A 22,763-nucleotide genomic window follows, 5' to 3' on the forward strand; every position below is an offset into this window, starting at 1 on the left:
GGTTACTTGAGTAGTAGCATTCCAACAGATCCATGTTTTCACCTCTCATCCATTTCCTCCGTCTTGTTCCAGTAGCCCATTTTTCATCAGGGTGCTCTGGTTCCCCAGCACCTGACGCAGACCTTGTTTGGCTGGGCGACGTCTGAGCCGGCATGTGATTCATATTTATCTCTCTCATGGTATGAGGTAGGCAGAAACTCAAAGGGTCTTGCCTAAGGACCCAGACTGGATAGCTCAATTTCACTGTTGTATCTTTGCCCCGGCCTGGATTTGAACCCTCCAACATCAAATTCCAGTTCATGGGCATCGAGAACATTCATGTAATGAGACTGCCGAGGATGCATGCCGAATATATATATATATATATATATATATATATATATATTAGCCTCTGTGCTTTTCCCTCTGGAGACCAACTGTGCAATAACCTATTTTTAGGAGGTTGAGATCGTCCAGTTTGAATTAAAGTGATTGTTTGTACATATTTTTGGTGCTTTCGAGTTTACATTTCACCTCTCTTCTGCAAGTAGGTCACACCAGCCAGCCTCAGGTTGGAAGATCATTCCGAGCAGGGCAGATACTGAAGCGGAGGAAGGCAGAGGGTGAGTGAATTAGTCCTCCCAAAGTTTTCAAACACGCCTCATCAGACCGTAAAATTGGTGCTAACGGGAATCAAGGCTTTTTTTTATGAACCTGAGAGGAAAAATACAGTGACAGCTGTGGCGGCGGGAGATGTCTGGGTCGTGCAGGGTTGAGGATGGAGCCGGAGGAATCCGTTGAGTGGGTAAAGCTCAGCTGTGTGATGCTTTGTTTTCTCTTTAAGGAGGCAGGAGGGTTTCTGAGAAACAGAAACACTAAAGTTTATGGGCCCACTGGTTCACGCTTTTACGTCTAAGCTGATTTACAGAGCAGTGAGGTTTGAATGTTAACCCATTTAAACTGCCTTACTATTTCCAAAACAAGTTGTGTTTCTGCCATATTTTTATTTTTGAGGCAGTTATTTTTATAAATAGTTATCACTGTGTTAGAAGATAAACTGTTTACATCCTGTTTCATACGGAATCATACTCTTTAGGCTGAAGATGTAGATGTCTGTTGGCCAGTTTGCATAAATCATGCAGCTTTTCTGACAGTTTTAAGTTTTTGTCCTCATGAAAATAACACAAAACACAGTAATAGTTGGTCCGAGTGGAAAACAAGTCTCCCACAATGCAAAGCATGAAAGAGCTTACATTGAAAAAGAAAACAAAATTTATTCTAGGTGAGTCCCTAAATACTATATAAGTTGTACAAAACATTTAACATTAATTACGTTAATTGCTCTATCAGTTTTAGACTAGGACCTAAATGTACAGACATAGGTCATGGTTTTAATTTAAAGGGGTTTTTTTGTATCTTACAAAATTAGCACAATACCTTAGATTATTGTAGATCAAGTGAGTGTTGTCATATTTTCTCATGAGGTGTTTTATCTATTTTGTCCACATAAGGTGTTCATATTCAAAGATATATGAAGAGTTCTGGTAAAACTGAAGTGCTTGAGGAATAAACCGAAAATAATGCTTTGATTATTATTACAAATCTTATTACTAAGATTATTTTATGTTCACAGATGTGAGTGTTGTAATCGTTGTGGTCAAACCTGAAAAATAACCTAATATTTGATTTCATGCAATGTTGGAAGATCTTACATGATCTGTCAGTACTCAGAGTATATAATATGAATGGTTTTCGGCTACTACCACATAAATGTTTAGCCTGTATGTAAAATTAAGTGACTTATAGCCCAATTTGGTTTGCCTCAGATGATTAGCTGTGGCAGTTGTCTCGAATCAGGTCGACTCCAAAGGTCGATCAGTAGTAAATTCAGTAGAGTAGTGTTTTAGTAAAATCTGTCCAGCGGTTCATGAGTTATTTTGCTAACAGACAGAGTTGATGGCAAAGTAATAAAAAACAAAGATTTCTTAGATCAGTCAGTGCTCGAAGGATGAGTTTCAGCTACTACCACACAAATTTTTAGTTCAGTATCTTTAAAGTTGGCAGTTAAAGTCATTTTATGTTCACTAAAGTTGATTAGCTGTGGCGACCATCTTGAACTGGATTGACTCTAAAGGCTAATCAGTTGTAGACTCACATCCAATCAATACTTTCTGAGAGGCTCATTAAAATGTGGCCACTTGTTCAGGAGATATTTTGCCAACATGACAAACAAATGCACACCCAGATACAGGCAAAAACATGATCGCCTGCTGTTGGCCTTTTGGCAGCAAAGAAAAAAGATCTGAAAATAGTTCTGTGTTATCGCACACACTGCCTAACTATATTTAGATCTACATGTACATCTAAATATAGCTTATAAATTCACCTAAAATTCACGACAATCTGACATTTTTCACAATTAAGAAAACAACTGAACAGAGGACAACTGAAGAGACACGACAAATATTTGCAATTGTAACAGAAATGTTAGACTAATACTTTTGATTTTAAAAATTGCAGTTTCCTACAAGCTGCGTGTTTGAGCCAGAGCTGAAGTGTTTCTAAGAGGATTATTTGCACAATGTGTTGTTTATGTTCCCCTCCCAGGGCGACATTTTGGCTCAGACACGAAGCTGAAGTCCTTTGTCATGTTTCATAGAAGCGAACGCAGACGGCCGTCAGAACCTGAATCCCTTTTCTCAGCACGACAGGCCGCGTTACCTGGTTTTTGTGCTGCTGAGTGGGTGCACGGTGGCGCACGCTGGCTCGTATAAACTCATTACCGGAGCAGTGATGATGATGATGGCTGCTGACCCATTTGCTGGAGCTTGACACAAGTGGCGCACACTTCTCTGCAAACGCCGTGGACACAAGGTGACAGAAATGCAGACAGGAGTGCAAGCCTCACACCTGTAGTTGTACATCAAGATGAATGAATCTGAATTCCCTCGCAGCTTTATTAGTGGATCCTCCTGTTTATGCATGCATGATTAGTGTGGGTTTTACTTACATGGCAATGACATGTTTACCTGAGCATATGGTGAGCAGAACACACACCATATGGGTGTGCGGAGAGACAAAGAGGGAATTAAAGCTTATCTAAAGACACAGAGAATGTGAATACTACACCCCATGGCGGTGATCTGTCCTGGCTGTGTGGCAGATCAGGTGACTGCACGGAGAGAGTTAAAAGCTTCTTATTGTCACGAGACAAACAGGCTCGTCATCGTCTGGAAAAAGCTGATGAATCGTCTGCCTGAGCCAACTCAAAGAAAGAGAGAGAGAGAGAGAGAGCAGGCAACACATGCTAATCTGTAATTGACATATGAGAGATAGAAAATTCAGATGAAGAACATGTGTTTAGTATCCATATAATCTCTAACAGATGTTCAAACAATCACACCCACAAAGTATAACTTTAAAATAACTGTTTTGTCATCAGTGGCTGCTGCTGGGATCCATAATAATCACAGTGATGCTGCATTCTGACTTGGCAGCAACATGTCAGGAGAACTATGAGTTAGAGAGTTTCAGGCCAGGAGAGTGCAGTCTCTGCTGCCACCTGCTGGAGAAAAACTCACACTCCAAAGAAATAAAAAATGCACCTAATGTTATTTCCTTTGAACTCTCAACTGCTGGTGTTTTTGCTGGAGCGCTCACAATTCTGGAAAGTTAAATTTCCCTTTGTGGCAACCAGAGTCAACTATGTGACATTTTAGAAAGTACACGGGGCTTTATTGTAGATACAGACATGACAAAGTGTTATGTTTACAGAGTATAGCTCCCCTCATTAGACTCCTAACAGAAAAGTGCTTTTTTCCAGAATGTCATATATAGACCTGGAGCTAAACTGAGTTTGCACATCTGAACTGAGCTGCTGAACTACATGACAGATTTTTTTTTTTTTTTTAATTAAAGGATTTTCTGACTTCGGAACAAGGGGCAGATAAATGGCTGGATGGATTTATAATTAAAAAAATTGAATTGAAAAAAAACAAAATCCTGAAAGATGCATTTAAAAAAATGGATACTCAACTAAATCTGTAGACATGATGAACGTATTTACACAAAAAACTGAGTAAATGTCAATGAAAACTAATTAGTCTTTAAAGTAAAAGGAATTTTTACAATTTTATTTTGCCTTTATTTCTACATTCAAGTTTCTGATTTAAAGGTAAAAATCATAAAAACAAACAAAATCCACACAACATTTTTCTTGTATTAATAGTTAATGTGTCCTTAAGTTAAAAATTTATAAGCAAAATTTGTTACTGGATGCCAACTACCAAACGTGTTTGTTCACCTATGGAAATGATTGTAAACAGGTGAGAGAAATCAAACATTTTTTATGTATTTGTATGTATTTACGCTCAGAATTGTTGAGAAAAGTATGCAAATAAAAAGAGTTAAGTTAAGACATTAACTTACCAGTCTAGAAGTTGTTTCGCACAAGCTGCACGTGTTTGTCGAGCTCTGTCTTCATGGCACTCCGCCGTCCTGACTGATCGCAGATATTTATTCTTGACAGTTTTAATGATTCATTCTCTTTTCTTTCATGCTTAGCAGCAGATTCACTTGTACAAGTTGATGTCTTCTTGTCCAACTCTGCTGAATCTGCCAAAAACCACATGAAAGCTTGAGTCCTGTAGTTGATCTGCATTGGGCTGGCCGTAGTTTGTGCAGGGAAACAAATATGGCAGAGGGCTTTGTGTATATTGAGTGCGTACCCACATTTCAGAACTGCATATGACGTAAAACAGGAGTGAACTCTTCCAAACTGCACCGTTTGAAATAGTTCAGTAAAACCTGTTAGGTGTTTGATTTCATACTATCCAATACGCAGCTAAAGCTTTATTACCCAAAATATTTTTTTTACTTTTAAACTTTTATGCAGTTTTAAAATTTTTCTTTATTTTTATGTCTCTCTTGTGATTCCAAATAGGTTCGTAATCTTCAGTTTGAACACGTTCTGCTTTATTCAAGTTCGTTATATTTTGAAAATGGACGTTACTCCAACGATAAAACATGGAAGTTAACATAATAAACGTAACCATTGACAGCCCACCTCCTTCTGTTAAGTTCATTTTATTTATTCTGATTTGTAGAAGCATTTTGAGAAAATATACCCATTTTCAGGCTCTTAAAACCAGATGAAAACAACCCACTGACTGATTTAAATACTCTTGAAGAAATGGGAGAGCTAAGTCCATGGAAACAAGTTTCTCAATCAACATACACCAAAAGCATACTCACAATATCACAGATATCAAATGATACATTATCACAAATTAAAACATGAACTAGTAGCATTTACCACAACGGTTAGTGCAGTTTTATAGTCATTATCTACATCTCGTTTGAATAAATACAGTACAAACTTATTTGAAGTAGTCACAGATTGTCAGTAAAAGATGGGATGGGGATGAAAAGACACTGAACTTTAACTGATTTTCACAAATGTGTAAAACAATGGTTCATAATAAGCATACCGGAATAACAGAACTACTGTGTGTGTGTGTGTTTAAAAGAAACTTAGAGCTTCCCTTTGTGCAAGAGAAAATAATAATTAGTGCAAGCAGTTAAAAAAATTAAAGATATCCAGTACATGCACATTTCTGCAAGAAATGGATTAAAAGGACAAAAAAAAAAAAAAAAACCCAAATAAAAACAAAAGAGAAACTCTTGTTGAAACAATTTCATTTGAGTCCACACAGTTTTAAAAGCTTGTCTCGCTCCAGGTCTCTGTAATCCAGCCAGTTTTCCCCAGCGGCCTCCTCAGGTAACGTCATAACGCGTCTCTGTTTCCACCTTCAGAACCTGCCGAGCGAAGTGCAACGTGAGCATGGCGTCCTGAAAGCTGCTCTCACTGACTTATAGCTACGGGATCAGACTGCGAGCAAGTACAGAAATGATCAAATACGATACAGGCGTAATAAAAAAACAATAAAATAAATATGAATCTGAAGTGCAGAATCAGAATTAGCTGCTTTGTTTTCACAGATAAATTGGAAAAAAACGAGTTTCAAAGTAAAAGCTCTTCATTGGGAAGCTCTCTGGATTATAGCAGCCAATAAATATATTAATTTAAAATAAATTTTTTTACTATTTTGGCTCGAATCCTCTCCAGACATGTTCTAACGTCTGGAAGCCACAAACATAAGAAAAGAATGACTTTGTCAGACTTTTACTGAAGATTAAATTTCATTCACGGCATCTTCTGTCATTCATTAGCTGTCTTCATGAGGTGAGTGCAGGTAACAATCAGGTGACTGGTTCCTTTAGTGTTGAATATTTCCCTCCAGCTACCACAAAAGGCTGGAGATCCTATAACAACCTGTGTCTGTGTTCATTTGTCTGTCTGTTAGCAAAATAAAACAAGATTTTTGCTTAATTTAAAACTCTGACAGGCAATAAATGCTACTGTGATTTGTTTTAAATTATTGTCCAAGTTGTTTTTTTTTTATTTGTGTCAGTATGAGCAGATAGTGTTCCCATAAATTTTAGACTAACTCAGGCTCCTTTGTTGTAAATGCAGATGGATGAATATCCCTGCCGCCTCATAGCCTCGGTGTGTTTTACACTTGGTGTTACATGACCTGCTTCTCTGATTTCCAAAGACTTTTCTGCCGGTAATTCTGTTAGAAGATTGATTTGAATTTAATCAGAAGAAGGGATTTTGTTACAAAAGGTGGGCTGACTTTCTGAGCTGTTTAGGTTTTTTTTTTTTTTCTAATCATTCTTCATTTTCTGTCATTAAATCCTCTATTTATGAATCAGATGTCCCTAAAAGATACATTACTGTTATTTAAGCCTTTTTTTAAATCTTACCAAATGCACAATCGTTTTCTTTTTTTTCCCCTTCTGAAAATGTTAATTGGAGCATTTCTAAATGTTCTTGACATCCATCTGTTTGCAGTAAATGTTCTCTTATTTCTAACCTTAGCAATGAGCTTTCACTTGTCTGCATTCGCCAGATTTAGACAAACCTAAACAGTTCCTACAATTTAGATATTAATATTTTCAACATTAATAGTTAAATTCCTAGCATTCCTTGAAGGAAAACATGTTGCCTGCAACCTTTCATGCCAGAGTTTTTAACTGAGATCATCTCATAAATGAGGAGTAAAGTTCTAGGTGTTTTGGTCAAACCTTGGAAATGTCTTTATGCTGATCTCGTGTGAGATCTTGCAAGATGTGTTAGTTCTCAGAATATGTGTTAAGGAAGGCTATAAACCAAATTTTAGCTGAAAATGTGTAAAAACGACTGACATATAGTCTTTTTGTGTTGTCTAAAGTCGCTTAGCTGTGCCAGCCACCTTAATTCTTGGATCTTGAAGAAATGAAACTTTTCATTCCATTCTTTCTTTTTTTGTTTAAAACCAACTCATTCTCAGCAGTTGGCTGTCTTATGTGTTTGTTTTTCCAAGAAATATTGTGTCAAATCTGTCTCACACGGTCTGTGCAGCTCTGACATTGAAGTCTTATTGTGTAAGGAAAACACAAACGTGCTACTAAAGTGTAAAAGTTGTTTAATCAATTTCAGCACCATGGATCACACAGGACTCACATCCTCTAAATAGTTTTTATTTGTTGGGCTCCCTTGTTTATGCTCACTGTGTTACGATAACATTGTCAGTTCTTATATGAACAATGCACATTAAAAAATATGAACACTGTTTTTCCTCCTCATAACTGTTAAAAAGGACAATAAAATAAACAATATAAAAAAAATATGAAGTCGCTGCAGCAGATATTTAAGATGCACTGCTCTGCATCAACAGAAACAACTCGTGGTGTTTCACCACTCCTGGGTCGTCTCCTTCAGTGTCCAGCTTATAGAAGGCAGTGATGATAATTCAGCTAAGTTTGGCTACCAATGGTTACAATAATGGAACTAATAAAAAGGACTGGGATTAATTTAAATATGAGAGATAAACGGTGCATATTTTGAAAATGGTGAGGGTCTTGTTGCTTTTATAAAGGCAGACTGAGATCCAAAACACTGTCGCCATTTCGGTCAAACCTGGATGATGTTATAGTTTCAGCTACCACCACATCAAATTGTAGCTCAAAATCTGTTTAACTGACTGAGTTACAGCCATTGGCTTACAATGATTAGTTGTGTCCGCCATCTTGAATCAGATTGACTCCAAAAGTTCATCAGTAGTAGATGCAAGGCCGATGATTACTTCCCTAAAAGTTTCCTTAAAAATCGTTTACTAGTTCAGGAGATATTTTGCTAACAGACAAATGGGGCTGTCTGCAACAGTTATTGCTCAAGTTTTAAGCAAAGATCTCGGACGATCTGTTAGTGCTCAAAGTATGTGTTAGGGATGACTCAGCTACAACCACACCATATTTTAGCAAAAGATCTGTAAATCCGATTGAATTGAAGCCATTTTTGTGTCAGCAAAGGTCAGTTGGTTGTGGTGTCCATCTTGAATTGGGTTGGCTCCAACAGTGATCGTTTACTGAAAGTCTGAAAGTTTCATTGAACTCTGTCCAGTGGTTGATGAGATTTTTTTCGCTTACAGACACACACAGAAACACATGGGTATGGGCGATGACAACAAAATCTTGTCTTTCAACGATGCTTTATGATCTCTGTCTTTCATCAGGCATTTATCAAAAGGCAGCTCATGCATGCGATGAAGTTGGAGGGTGTAACTTAAACAACGAGCAGCGTTGTTTAAGAAACGAATGCAAACTTTGGACCACTTCCACAAGTCACGCTTTTCGGGTCGCCGTACCACACGTAGGAGGAGGAAGTGGAACACATACATACACCTGGTCCCAGCAGGGCAGTCCAGAGATCTGTTTCTGCACTGGGGAAAGCAGGACGGTTTCACAGGGAATCTGCGATCTGAAGACCTCTCCAGATCGTAGGGGGTGTCCTGTCCCATGCCTGGGGGGGAAATGGCATGAGACACACACAAACACACACACACACACGGTGGGGGGGGGTGTGGGAACTTAAAAGGAGGGAGATAAGGCAGTAACACGGTGCGCAGCCAGCACACACTACGGGGGGGGGGAGCTAATCAAACGACAGGCGCGTGCCGAATTTCGTTTGATAGAAAATATCAAAAGATGAGCTACAAATAAAGTTAGATATGAATTTATATCAGTGATATTGACTGCATGCATGTTGTATACTCCATAGCATGAGAAAACCCAGGAGGGGCTAACAGTACCTATGTCGAGTGAGTTGGACTTCCTGGTGTGATGAGATGATGTTGGAAATCCATTCCGTCCTCCGTCCTCTCCTGCGGTGGTTGAAAGATTAATCATAATCATGAATATTTATCTTTTTTCTGCTCATACAGTTTACTGACATCACCTAGAGCAGAAATGTATTCGCCAATGGAACCAGGATTTCAGCTTTAACATTTCATAAAAACGCATATCAGCAAAATGTAAAGCCCTGCGAATTTAGGAAAATTACTCTAAAGTCAGAGTTTTCAGCTGCTTTCGAATGACACCGTTAGCGTACCGTGACTGATGACTGGCTCTGCTGCCTCTGTAACAGGTTTCACAGACGCCGATGGACTCCCCTCCTCATTGGTCCCCTTGTTTTCAGAGACAGGAGGCGAACTCCTCCAATCAGAGCATTGTTCATCTGGACTGGCAGACGAGGTTTTGGGTGAAGCCCTGGTCGTTTCAGGAGAGGTCTTGTCTCTCTGGAGGTCGACGCTGGGCTGATGAAGGACAACATATGATGTTTTGCAAGCCTGCAGCTCAACAAAAGGCGTTGGCCAAACGTGTTTTCTTTTCCCATTTCTTAGTCCAATCAGCGCACACACCTTTTTGGGAATGAGAGGACGCTGCCCCTCCGGTCCTCGGCCTCTTTGCTTCTCGTCTTGCATTTTTTCGCTTTGGTCTTCTCCCTCCAGCCTTCCTGCCTCTTCTGAGAACAACAACACGGTAAACACATCAAGTCAATGATCAATCAGTCAGTAAAGTAAAAGCCTAAAGCAGGGGCGCTAACAAAGAGAAGGGGGGGGGGGGGGCACGTTTTATGTGCACTCAGAAAACAACAACAACAACAAAAAGGGGACTAGAAGGGACTGTGAAAGAAAGTACAACAACAAGCCACCAATAAATATAGACCAGAGTGCTGATCCATTTCTATGTTAAGAGCTTGCTGCATATTTTAAGAAACAAAAGAACTGCATGCATATTGTGCAGGCCATGAGTTTATCCTTTATGTATGAGTTCATGTTTCTTTTATTTATGCTGCATATGATTTTTTATATTAAAATGTAGATATAAACATACGTTTTTTGACTAAGGCAGTTTTGGCATCTGCCTGCAGTACAGATTCCTATACTCTGAATGAGGCTGATGGTGTTCTATCCCATTATAGATGTTCCACTTATTAAAAAGTCCAGAAATGAAACTAACAACAGTCTTTAACAAAAGCTCTCTCTAAAAGCCCCATACAGCTGGAGCAGCGTAGCTTTGGAACTCATCCAAACACATCACTTTTTCCCCAGTAACAAAGTTTGTTTTTATGGCTTTTGAATAGTTTAGAAAAAAAAAAAGAAGAAACTTTACTTTTATAGATGATGCTGCAAGTGCTTGTGACTCAGAATTATTAGCCGTCACCTATACAGAGTTAACAATTTATTTAAGACGCATTCTGTTTTTTTTAAAGGAAAAGAAAAAGTCACAAAGAAATGTGTAAATACTCAAAGTCATACAAAGTAATTTTAAGAAACGGAGCAACATAAAGTCTCCAAAACAAACAGTGTGAAATTGATGCTGCCAAAGAAGAAATAATAGCAGCATCATGCCTTAAAGATTTGAACAAAAGAAAGAAAACACATTTTTCTTGCTTTTAAAACCAGAGAGAGATGATAAAAGAGGGAAATTTATAGCGCTGGTTCAGCTGCAGAGAGGGATTAATGATAAACTGTGGCAGACATTTTATTCTATAGTTATTTACATGTAAAGTAGGGTAAGTAATCAATTACTAAAAGCAGAATTTTACTTGTTTTGGAGTCACTTTAAAAATTGTATTGTTTCTTAGTTTTTGACTAAGATTAAAGTTTTAAAGTCTTCTGCAGCTATTGGTTACCCTACAATAAAAGATGCTGATAAAAATGCTGTATGGTGGTGATTCAATGAACAGAGAAGCAACATAAAGCAGCTTAATAAAGATGAACATGATAAGTGAGAGAAACCCACTCCCCATCAGGTTTCATCATGTCTGCACATGATACATCAGTTGTTTGTCCCGTCTGATGAACTTCAGTTTAATAATTACCATCTGTCTCCATTAAGACAGGTCAGCATGTAACTGCCAACGTCTGTGTGTGTTTGTCTGTCTGTTAGCAAAAAAATTCACTGTAACTCTGAAAATGTAATAGGGGAATGTTTATGTACAACTGATTAACAACTTAAACTTTTCAACATAGTTTAAGATGGCTGCTACAAGTAATCAACTTTGGAAAACTCAAAAATAGCTATAAGTCAGCCAGTTACACAGACCTGAAGCTAATATTTGGAGTAGTAGTAGCTGAGAGTCAGTCACATTGCATACTTTAAGTGCTAACGGATCATGTGAGATCTGTTTAAGAGTTTGGCATGCACGGCAGCGAGCAATGTGCATTCCTTCAAGCAAGGCTATGATTTATTATGAAGGGGTTTTCTTACATAATGCTGGTGACAATAAATAATTTCTTACATGACAGGAAATAATAATTTGGCACATAAAAATTTTAAAGCACCACTGAAGTCTTTATTTGAAGTCATTTTTTGTACCAAAAAAGTTTTGGCAGCTGTCAGTCAAAATAGAGAATTTTTTTTTTTTTTTTTCCTAACCCACAAAAAAGACAGAAGTGCTTTCACAAGGGATTATTACGTGAATGTGCTGCTCTATCCTAATTTATTTTAGAGTCTGAATTACATCCCATAAGTGTTCCTGTTAAACGTTGCAGTACCTAAGCTCTCCTGCAGGTGTCTCTGTCTCAGCACAGCCAGACTGGGCTTGTTGCTCTGCGGAGGAGGCTCTGGTCTCATCCCACAGGGGGCCCCGCTGCCAACGCTGGAGCTTTGTGCATCCTCGGCCATCTCTGTCCGTGAGTCCATCAGGGGGACAATCCTTTCCTGCCGGCCCGTCTCCATCTGTCTGTCCGTCTGTTGTTTGGAGGACACCACATGGCCATTACTCCGACTATCTGCCGGGGCGTCTGAGGTGGCGTTTGATCCGTCGGCGCCGTGCTCCAACTCTTTGATGTCACAGGTGCTGCTGCTGTCAGAGTCCTCGATTTCTGCCCCGATGCAGCTGTAGACCATGCTGACGAGATCTGTGGACTGGATCAGGACATCGTTCATGATAACACACCAAATTAGTCTCATCTAAAATCAAGACTTCTCAATTACTGACAGAGTGCCAAAGCATATAACACTAATTTTGCGAACATTTATCCTATTCTTACAACATATACTTTTCATAAATCCAAATATACAATAATTGTTAAAAAAAGATTTCCCCCATTTAGCAGAGGATGTCCTTAAATCCCCTCAGTCTGGGAAAGCTACTTAGGCAGAGTTTGAGTCACTAAAACCTATTTGGATCTCAGTGTGAGAGAGAACAGATTTAAAATAGACCTTCAAGTGTATGTTTCAAACAAGCCACACAAATCCAAGACATAAAAAGGCTGAGAATAGCAGGTGGTGGGCACAGCATGCAGCTCTGCTCTGTCGTCACATGGGACTCCTGGAACTGGGAGCACAACGCTCATCATTTCAAATCCCGACTATAAAACAGACTGTATGACTTAAGAAATGGTATTTTATTTGTTTATTTTTCCCTCATTATAGTATAGTTTACAGAGCTCGGAAGAATGCCAATTCCTGCAGAAAACACTGTATGTATCTGTGGTTTGATGACAATGCAGTTGCTTACAGCTGCAGACAGTTGGTATGCTGTTCAAGGCCATATATGGGGATTTTAGATTAAAAACACAGATCAGAGCTCAGTTTGGGAATCTCCAACACCCCTGGGGGACAAATGTGTTGCTGTCAATAGCTTGCTCATATTCCGGGATGGAAAGTTATCTACATGTATGGTACACGCTGTGCCTTTCCATCACACTCCTACCTGTCTTTGGATGAGACAGGGGGGGCTGGCAGCCCTCATGCCAAGAACGGGGACTCCCTGAGTGGGCCGAGGTGAAGGCATGGTCCCGTTTGCCCCGGCGATTGCGCTCTCTGGTCTCGCAATGTCTTTCGGGTGCTGAATCATCGAGTAGACGTTCTCCGAGGCGCCGCTGGAACAGAAGGAGGAGAAACCAAAAGTCGAGTTCTGACCTGGGAGGCCCGAGATTGATTGGAAGAAAAAGTGATGTGTGATCAAACTCGCTCTCAAATTTTCTCAAAACAGTGCAGTCTTAATTTGTCCTGATTCGTTAGCATTTTCCCCCATTTCTTTAGCTTGAAAACCTTTTATATGTCAGCTATGAACAATTAATATCCTACATGTAGCAGAAAGCGGTGGTGAAATGGTTTATTCTCAACAGACTGACAAACGAACAGATAGTCTAAACAGGCCCAAAACCCAAAGTGGACTGCTGCTGTCTTTATATGGCTCCAATTGACAACATTTCATAGCTGCTCATGCTTGATTTCATCGATCTTTACACTGCCGCCAGTTTCACATTACACAGTTATTTACAATTGTAACAAAAACAGCAGCAGCAGCAGCAAAGTGTGGCACTTTAGGTGCAGCCTGGGGCACTTCTGGTAGAAAAATCAGAATATTTCTGCCAGAAAAACCATGTAATGCAAAATTGATGTGGATGTCTAGGTTTGAATTATAGTGTTTGCATGAACCAATATAAAATCTGAAGCATGGAGTTGTTTTAAGATGGCAAAATCTGCCTTGGAAGTGGGTTAGACTAGCTATTATTTTTTTTGAGATTACACGCTACCCAGGTTGATTTTGCCATCTTAAAACAACTTAATTTGTCAACATCTCAACAAAATTCATGCAAACGCTATAATTTAAACCAGTGGTTCTCTAACTTTATATTCAAAAATCCAAATCTGATTTCCAGATAAGGTCAAATGTTTGGAATAACTAGCAATAGTTACTTTTTATGCTTCAAGAAACAATGCTTTTGTTTTTTCACAAGAATAACCAAATTAGAAAAAACTGAACTGAAAGGCTGCAAGACACTGTAGTGTCAAAACGAAAGCAGACTTGGATAGCTTGTGGTTTGAAGGATTCTAGCATTTATTGTATTTACTGCAGCCTAAATTGTAGATTTACCGCTAGAAATTCAACCTTTTACAGACAATTTTCCTCCATTTCTTTCATGTGCTCCAATATCTCACACCAAGTACACAGACATGGGCTCGCTCACTGCCTCGCTCGCCTCATGCACTTTCACTTACTCTGCACACACTTTTAAAGGAGGTGCACAACTCTACATGACCGCAGTAGTAAACACACTTCATTGAGTTGTCCCAGTGCATTTCAGTGCAACACAATATAACATCGCTTCGGTACAAATTGACTTTCCATTCTGTCCAAATCCGGTCCTGAGTTCAGAGTTTGAGAATCACTGATTTAGACCTTTATAAGACCAATAAATTTTGTTCGGATTTTACTCCCTGAAGTGCCTCAGACTGCACCAGCAGTGCTACAGGTAGCTACTGCCACTACTGTTTTTGCTTTTAAGTAACCACAGAATTCAGCGTAAATAACCATGTCATGTTAAACTGAGGGCATTACAAAAGGTGTATGAAATCCAGTAATCCATTAATTGAGATACCATTTTGAAAACTGATGTTATTTTAAAACAGCAGCAATCCACTTTGGTCTTAGACCAACTAGGACTACCCTTTAGCACATCATTCCTGTCAAACCTAATTTCTATTTTTCCAAACTGAGATCATTCCAAGATCTATCTGCAACAGGTAAGATATTAACTGTTCATAAGCTTTCCCAAGAACCCCATTTCAAAATATATTTCTAACAGCATGGCATCAATCTGCAGGTGAAACTTTGATAAAGTTTGTCAGATGTCTTTACCAGAATAAAAAAAAGTCAGAGCTGGAACTTCAGATGAGACATCTGTTCTTTTATTCTCCTTTTGACTGCTGTAAACCTGGCCTCCACCTAATGTTTTTTTTTTCCTGCACCACAGCAAGGCTGTTAACTTTTCTGATTTTCTCTGCACATCTGTGAGCTGAAACAACCTGCAGCCCCCATTCAGGGTCATTTTCCTCTAATATGTTCAATTATAGACCCTTATAGTTAAGTTTACAAAAATGTGCTTTCAGAGTGCCCTTTGTCTCTTTTTGAGTAATGTTTTAATATTAATAGAAAGTAATATTTTAAAAGAATTTAGCACTTTTTCCATTTGTCATGACTATGTAGTTTACACTAATATATCTGGTATGACTTAAAATGTATACAATTCCATAAATCCAAAGCAAGGGAAAATGGTTAGAGAGGAACAATTTTCTTCTGCTAAAGTATTTATGAATGTGAAGGAGCGTCAATGTAAATGCGCAGCGCTGGATTCATTTTCCAGACATTTTATTCTCCAGGTTTGGGCACTTAAACGTTAACTTAGCGTCCCCCCCCCCCTTCCCCCTCTCAGCTCCTGTAAAGTTCACTTACTCCGAGTCCAGAGCGGAGAAGGTGGAGTTGCGGTTCTTGCGGAAGCCGGAGAAAATGGACAACATGCTGCGCCGCTTCTTCCTCCTCAGTGATTGTGCCTGATGGAGGGACGACAGCTGGCTGGAGGAGAGGGGGAGAACGGGACACAGAACATCAGACTGTAGAGAGGTCACGGTGCAGTGTCTGCAGTGTTGCACAGCGAGGAAGCAGCCGCAGCAGAGAAATGCCTTTATTTTTCATATAATCAGCCGATACATTTTTAAACAGGCCCAGAAAAGTATCAAAACACTGAATATTTGAATAATAAATGTTCAGTTGCTTTGTTGTGAAAAAATAAAGTCCTAGATCATGTTATGTTGCTGTTAGGTTTTCCCTTTTTATCACTGCAGTTGGACCAGCTGTTTTTTTTTTTGTTTTTTTTACCAGACTAACACAACTGTTGGCTTCTGGATGTACTTTTTCGATATTATGTTAGTGAGAGAACCAAAATCTTATTTCAACTCTTGTTGAAATATTTGATGATTCATCCGTTTATCTGTAGTGGAGCTGGATGAACCTTTAAAGCTCCTTTTTAGATCTTTTAGATGTGACGTTATTATGACCAAAAACTCTCTACTGGGAGTAAGGACAATCTGTCGGTCCATCTCCTGCTCCATCGTACCATCACTTGTGAATAAGACTCCCATATCTCTATCTATAACTATTCCCAGAACTGAATCTTTCTTTTAGTGCAGCATATTTATGATTGTATTTACATCCAGCGTCAGTGAGACTCTAATACCGCTATTCCAAAACACTGGTTTTCCTACATTAAAAACAATGCATTTTGAATAAACATTGTGCAGTTTTAAGAAAAATTGGTTATAACAGTGTACTGTATCATGAATAATAAAGATTATTTATTTGCCGAAGTATATGGTGAAATAATGGCTGAACAAATGACCCTTCTTTTGGATGCAAATTCAGCCCCTTGGCTCATTCTGGGCCTAAGTGCTTCAGGAGCAATCTGCTCATTTATCACTGATGACACAAGACTTTAGATTAGAAAATCCAGCAGCTCAGATACTGCTGTACTGTACTGAACTGTAAGAAGCATACAGCTCAAAACCGATTTCAAAATGACATTTTTGCAAGTGATAAATATGTATCTGAAACATAATAGGCAAAAGATCCTATTACTGAAATCCCTCATAAGCAATTTATCTCATTTATAATGCATGAACCAAGATTAGTGTCACTAATCTCTGCCCTGTCTAGATATAAACTCCCATGAGCTTTCTCTCAGTTTACCTGAATCTGAGGTGTACTTATATTGTGATAAATCTCAGCAAACTCTGACACAGATTATTCTAAAATACCCATGTAATAATGAGACGCAGCTTAACAAGTTTACCTTAAAAGGCGAAACACAATAAGCTATTTTTATGTGACAGTTATTTATGAAACTATCAAATGGTCATTGTTTACGTCTGTATTTTCCAGCTTGCCGTCTGGAGCCTTGCCGTTTAAAAGGACATTACCCCCACCTTCAGAGAAAGAGAATTAAACAGAATTTCAACTGCGCGCAAATGTGTGTTTCTCTTTGTGCATAAAAGTAACACTCAATGGAAGTAAAAAATACGCTGCTTCTGTCATCCGTCACAGGTATCTTTTAAGAATTTATACTGGAAAAAAAACAACTTTATCTGGTAATAAAACCATGATAATAATGAGACAACCGAAATAAAAGTAGCATTCCTTTAATGGAATGCATATTGCCTGCTGCCTGGCATCCCAGAGTTGTAATGCAAAATCTCATGCAGTCTGTCAGAGCCTGATGTATGTGTTGGGGATGACTCTCAGCTACTGCCACACCCAATTATAGCTTAATATGCAAGAAACTGGCTGAGTTACAGTCCTTTTTGTCAATAAGTTGAATTGGGTTACTTCTGAAACCTAATCAGTGGCACATCCAATGATTACCCTTGGAGAGTTTATTCAAATTTGTCCAGGATCATGAGATATTTTGTGAACAGACAAATACAAGCTCTCCCGCCTCTCTTGTGGAGGGTAAAAATAACACCATTGGGTTTAATTCACCAGCCTAGTTTTGAACAGTAACTTAAAACTAAATCATTGTCACTAGGCATTCAAACATTTTTTGCTTTCTTGCGTTTATACAAAACAAGGTTCTCTCAAGAATCACTGGGTCCTTCCCTCTCTAAATGACTGACTGTATTAAAAAGAAAATGTTGACTAATATTGGTTTTCTAATGGCTGATGTCAATTTTTTTAGAAATCTGGACAGTTGATGGTCGATAAATAAAGCAATTTTTTTTCCTTATGTTGCACACTTGCTTTTGGCCTGTAAATATTTATTGTTAGAATGAAAAAAGACAATTAATTGAAGACATTTGGGCAAATGCTTACAGTAGCGTGTGCAACAGTCAGTGGTAGCATGGGGCTCAAAACCTCTTAATCTGCCTCCCAGAACTTTAAAGTCAAAATTAAAAAAATTAAAATTCAAGTCTTACAAATTCTCTTGATAGCTATGACACTGTTTCTTTAAAAGTTCACATCCTTGCCAAATTATTTAGGGATTTGTGGCAAATGAAGCACCCTTCTAGGAGAGGCCCTTTGTTGTAGGTGAAGCCGTCTGATTGACAAGTAGGTCGTGTTCTGTGTAACAACACTGTGCTGCCCGTGGCTGTGCCTGCCTGTTAAATGGCTTAGCATGCTTAGCCCGAGCTGATGCTTATTCTTTTTAATAAAAAATGGTAATATTCATTCTAATTAATCACCAAACCAATCAGCTGGTCAACCTCCAATATGAAGATACGTAAAATAAAAACTGATGTGGGATATTACCTGTCAGGTAAAACTCGCTTGCTGTAGAAATCAGGCAGTCCGTCCTCCAGCATACTGACTCCTCCATTCTCAGAGCAATGCTACACACACACACACACCAGAAAACACAACAATGATCAATTTACCATGTCTCCAAAAAGCTCAAAGGCTGACAAAATGTATTATCCTTTCAAATGACCGACTGACAAACTTGGATCCATATCCAACAGAGGTCCATTTGTTAAACCTCTTTTTAACACGCCGCTCCAACTAAATTTGCATCCATTTAGAGAAGAAAAAAAATGCTTTTAGAAAGGCTCTAAACAAACAAGCTGCTCAGTTTGTTGATGCCCCTGGGAGATGGCAGTTTGCTATTAACATTTGAATCACAGAGAAACATGTGGCAGCTTCCTGCTTTAAAAGAAACTTATTTTTGGAAAGTGCCTCTGGCTACAAACACCAGATGAATAACTGAGGTTCACACAAAGCAACTGAGAGAAGGGATAAAAATCCCTGAAAACTTTCCATGTTTGGTTTGCAGCCTGTGACCTTCACGCTGTGGGAGGAGTTCAGAACTGGGCCAATTTACTGTATTTACTGCGGTCCAGCTCAGATCTCTGCTTAGTGCCGTGAACCAGAACCAAACATGTTTACGAATCCCTTTTTTCTGCTCACTGAAGTTCAGAAAAAGGTTAAAGACCGCAGCATTTTCACTCACAGATTCAGGGGGCAGGTGAACGGGTCTGTGTCGCCGCGGTGGGCGTGGCCTGACGTGGGTCACGTGGCGTAAGGGCGAGCCATTGGTGGGCAGGGTGGAGAGACATTCCCAGGACGCCGAGTGGGTGAGGGAGGCCGAGTGGGAAGGAGCGGAGGGCGTCGGGGAGGGACTGGGCTCATCACCCAAACCTTCAAAATGGAAAGCGACAAAAATCTCATTATCTCTTCACATTTGACCCGCAGCACACGACATATTAACCCGCTCCAGGTTCAGTCCTGTTTTATTAAAGATAAATGGGACATCAGTTACAATTACCTATAAAATGACATTTTTAATTTATTACTATCTAATATGTAAAACAAATACATCTTTTTCCTAGGGAATGATTCCTTTTCTTTAAAAAAAATAATACATATACAGTAAATAATATGATATATTCAAGCATTATTATCTACCGACTCTATGACTGTATATTTTTTATTTAATGAGCTTTGATTTAAAGCAGAAAACTTACTCATTCTGGTGGAGACGGGACGAATTCTCCGAGTTCTGGAGCTCCGCTTCTTGATGGCCATCGTGTCCTTTTGGCAAACAACAAAAAGATATAATTGTGTACAGAAAAAAACAAATTAGACTTTTTAAATGCTTGTTGTCCTGTTTGCTTTGTCTTATAGAGATAAATATAGAAACACTACATTCTCACAGTACCGTGGATTAATATTAAAATGTTACATTTAAAAAGGCTACAAGGAAGCTGAAAAAAAGCTGATGAGAATTTCTCAAGAATATTTTATTCCGAGATAATCAAACTACTTTTACCTCTTTTTTTTTCCTCACTTAAAAAATGAGCTACGTTTCATCAAAATCACAAGATGATTATGAGGCGAAAGCATCAGGTTGTTCTGTTACATCCAGTTTCATCATTCTGCGTTAGAGTTAGGATATTTAGTTGTAATCTATAAGTAAGTTTTGTGTTTGCCTGTTTCCTGATGGGAGAATTTCTCTTAAAACAGCGGCTCGACCATCCAGATCTCTGATAAATTGTGTTTTATTGCAATTTTGATGTAAGTTCTTGCTATCAAGGGAAAAACATTTCAGCTTTGAAATAATGACGTATAATAAAGCAATAGTTCAGATATTTTAAAGTGGAGTTCTATGGAAAAGTTTGAACAATCAGTATCTTACCTGTTGTACATAGCCCTTTAAAGAATCTCAAGTGGAGAAAAAGTTTAATTCTGACTGGACTGACAGCTCTGTGGAAGGTCCAAGTAGGGCCAAGACAAAAGTGGATGGGTGCCACGTTAAAACAGCTCTAATCTTCAAAATTTTATATTGGTTCAGACAAACTCCAAATTTAAAAAATAAAAAAAAACCTTTGCAACATGTTTTGCTTTACACAGTGTCTTTGACTGCACCAAAACAGCTACAGCTAGCTGCTACTTGCTCTTGCAAATATACACAATTTCATGAAAATAACCACGTAATGTGAAATTGACTGTGATGTAAATGTTTAAAGCAAAGCCACCGTGACGTTTATGAGACTGGAGTCGTTTTAAGACGGCAGCAATCCACTTTGCACTTGGCCTCTCTCAAACTAGTCATTAACTTGTCAGTCTGAGCATAAATAAAAATGTTCTCTAAATTGAGGTCATTCAAAGACCTATCTACAATATGTAAGATAATATTTTGTATTGTTATCATTTTAACTGGTCATTATTTTAACTGTTTTCATTTTTATTGTTTTATGCCTGCTAGGACCTTCATGTGTTTTGAATTTTTATGTTTTATTTGTATTTGTTTTTTTAGTGTACAGGAGTTTGGCCAATGGCAATGTTTTTTAAAGTGCTTTATAAATAAATTTGCATTGTATCCTTTTCACAGAACTCGACCATAATTTAAAATATCCAAGCTATCCCTTTTATTCAAACATATTAAGCTTTTTTTGAATTACCCAAAATATTAAACCATTATCACTACAAAATCACAACATATAAAAAATCATTTATCTCAAGTTAAGCCACGAGCACATATTTTTTAAGCATGGCCTCTCTAGTCCTCCATTAGGCTGAGACCAGTGACTGTCTCACTCCTGGAGAGATTATTTGAATAATCAACTAATCATTCCTTTGGTGCAGCCAGTTACCTCATTAAGCAACAACATCGGTGCCATGATCAATAGTACACATGTATTTTTAGAGGATAAGAACTTAATAGTTCTTTCTGTCATATCTCACATGTCAAACACTTACTATTCCCAGGTTGACCCCAAAATCCTCATCAGGGAACTCCAGAGACTCAACTAGTCTCGACTGCCTGACAGTGCGTCTGCCTGTCCCCACGTCATCCCATCTCTTCGCCTGAGACACCTGCCGCAGCTGACCCAGCACACACACAAACACACACACACACAAACATTCAACAGCGCATACATACAAATTCTCACATCAGTTAGGAAATTATCCTTAAGTGCATTCTCAGAGGAGAGGCAAGTCCGCCCTTGTGCCAGTGTGGTCCCCGAACGCAGCAAAGGCCACTTTAAAATAAGTGCTCGCATAGCCCAAGAAGGACATGAATTAAAGACAATTTCTTGATCATCAAAGCGGAGCGAGGCATGATAGAGGACAAACCGGCACTGCAGCAAAACACAGAATGGAGAATGAGACATTACGGTGGAGGCAGTGGATGGAATGCAAAGCAGAGGGAGGCAGGCAGTCTTTTTTTTGCCACAAGTCCATTTCTGTCTGTTTTTCTCATCTTCCTTTGAAACAATTATATGGAGAGGGAAACCTGCAGTGTCGAATCTCAGCCTTAACAAGCTCAAATCCAGTTTCCGTGTTGCCTGTAAGCAGGAAATCTTTCCTCACAAAGACACTGCAGAAACCTTTATCCTGATGATGGTAAGAAATGTAGAGGGCACCATATGAGTCCATCTTTTATTTAATATCATAAACTGCTAAAAGAAAACCTATGGATTTCGACGGGAAGAGATACAAAGAAAATAGGTCTCGACTTAAACGACATTCCAACAGCACAGGGGTCACTAAATTCAAAGGGCAGACTGTCGATTTTCATCTTGTTGATATTTGGCTTCAACTGAGTTAAAAGAGTTAAAAGCCAATGTTTTCTTTCTGAAAGCAGTCCAGTGAAATTTGGAAACTGAGCACACATGTAAAGCTGTATGAATGTGCATGTATCTATGGTTTCATAGTGAAAAAATCAAAACATGTGGCAACTGTACTCATGTTTTCTATAGAATAAATAAAAAGTGTGATAATATTACAGTAAAATAAAGAGTGGTACCTGCAGCTAGCCAAAGCCTGTAACATAATATGTTGTTAGCACTTAGCATGTTGCTGTTGAAGGTTAATAAGCTGTCAAAATGTGTCAGTTTTAAACATTTCATTAAAACTTAGCTTTCAAGATGAAAACTATTAGCGTGTGATGCTAGATAGTGCGGAGCCCGTAATTTTTAAAGTGGAGCTATTCTTGCTGTCATTAATGATCCTTGAGCACAATGATCTGATTACTATAAGTACTCTGACCGTAATAATTCAGTTCATAAGAAAAAAACAAACAGAAGAGAGTAGCAAAAGGCCTGAGAAC

At 38.6% G+C, this 22,763-nt stretch overlaps 1 protein-coding gene across 5 annotated transcripts in view; it reads right to left on the minus strand.

Annotated features, from left to right (window-relative positions):
• Positions 1–5,045: 5,045 nt before the first annotated feature.
• carmil3 (capping protein regulator and myosin 1 linker 3) overlaps positions 5,046–22,763 on the minus strand; it is a 99,454-nt gene continuing 81,736 nt past the window's right edge. The window contains exons 29-40 of one of the 5 annotated variants that reach the window (XM_017420910.3): positions 21,410–21,535; positions 19,675–19,741; positions 19,161–19,348; positions 18,464–18,543; positions 15,617–15,736; positions 13,088–13,256; positions 11,925–12,297; positions 9,783–9,886; positions 9,473–9,677; positions 9,174–9,245; positions 8,765–8,884; positions 5,046–5,796 (exon numbers count right to left, since the gene is read on the minus strand). In XM_017420910.3, the coding sequence (XP_017276399.1) occupies positions 5,765–5,796; positions 8,765–8,884; positions 9,174–9,245; positions 9,473–9,677; positions 9,783–9,886; positions 11,925–12,297; positions 13,088–13,256; positions 15,617–15,736; positions 18,464–18,543; positions 19,161–19,348; positions 19,675–19,741; positions 21,410–21,535 (1,656 nt within the window). In that variant the 3' untranslated portion in view covers positions 5,046–5,764. The other 4 variants (XM_017420911.3, XM_037973005.1, XM_017420912.3 and 1 more) reach the window with 4 other exon arrangements.

Source organism: Kryptolebias marmoratus, linkage group LG20, assembly GCF_001649575.2.
Source record: "Kryptolebias marmoratus isolate JLee-2015 linkage group LG20, ASM164957v2, whole genome shotgun sequence".
Taxonomy (NCBI): domain Eukaryota; kingdom Metazoa; phylum Chordata; class Actinopteri; order Cyprinodontiformes; family Rivulidae; genus Kryptolebias; species Kryptolebias marmoratus.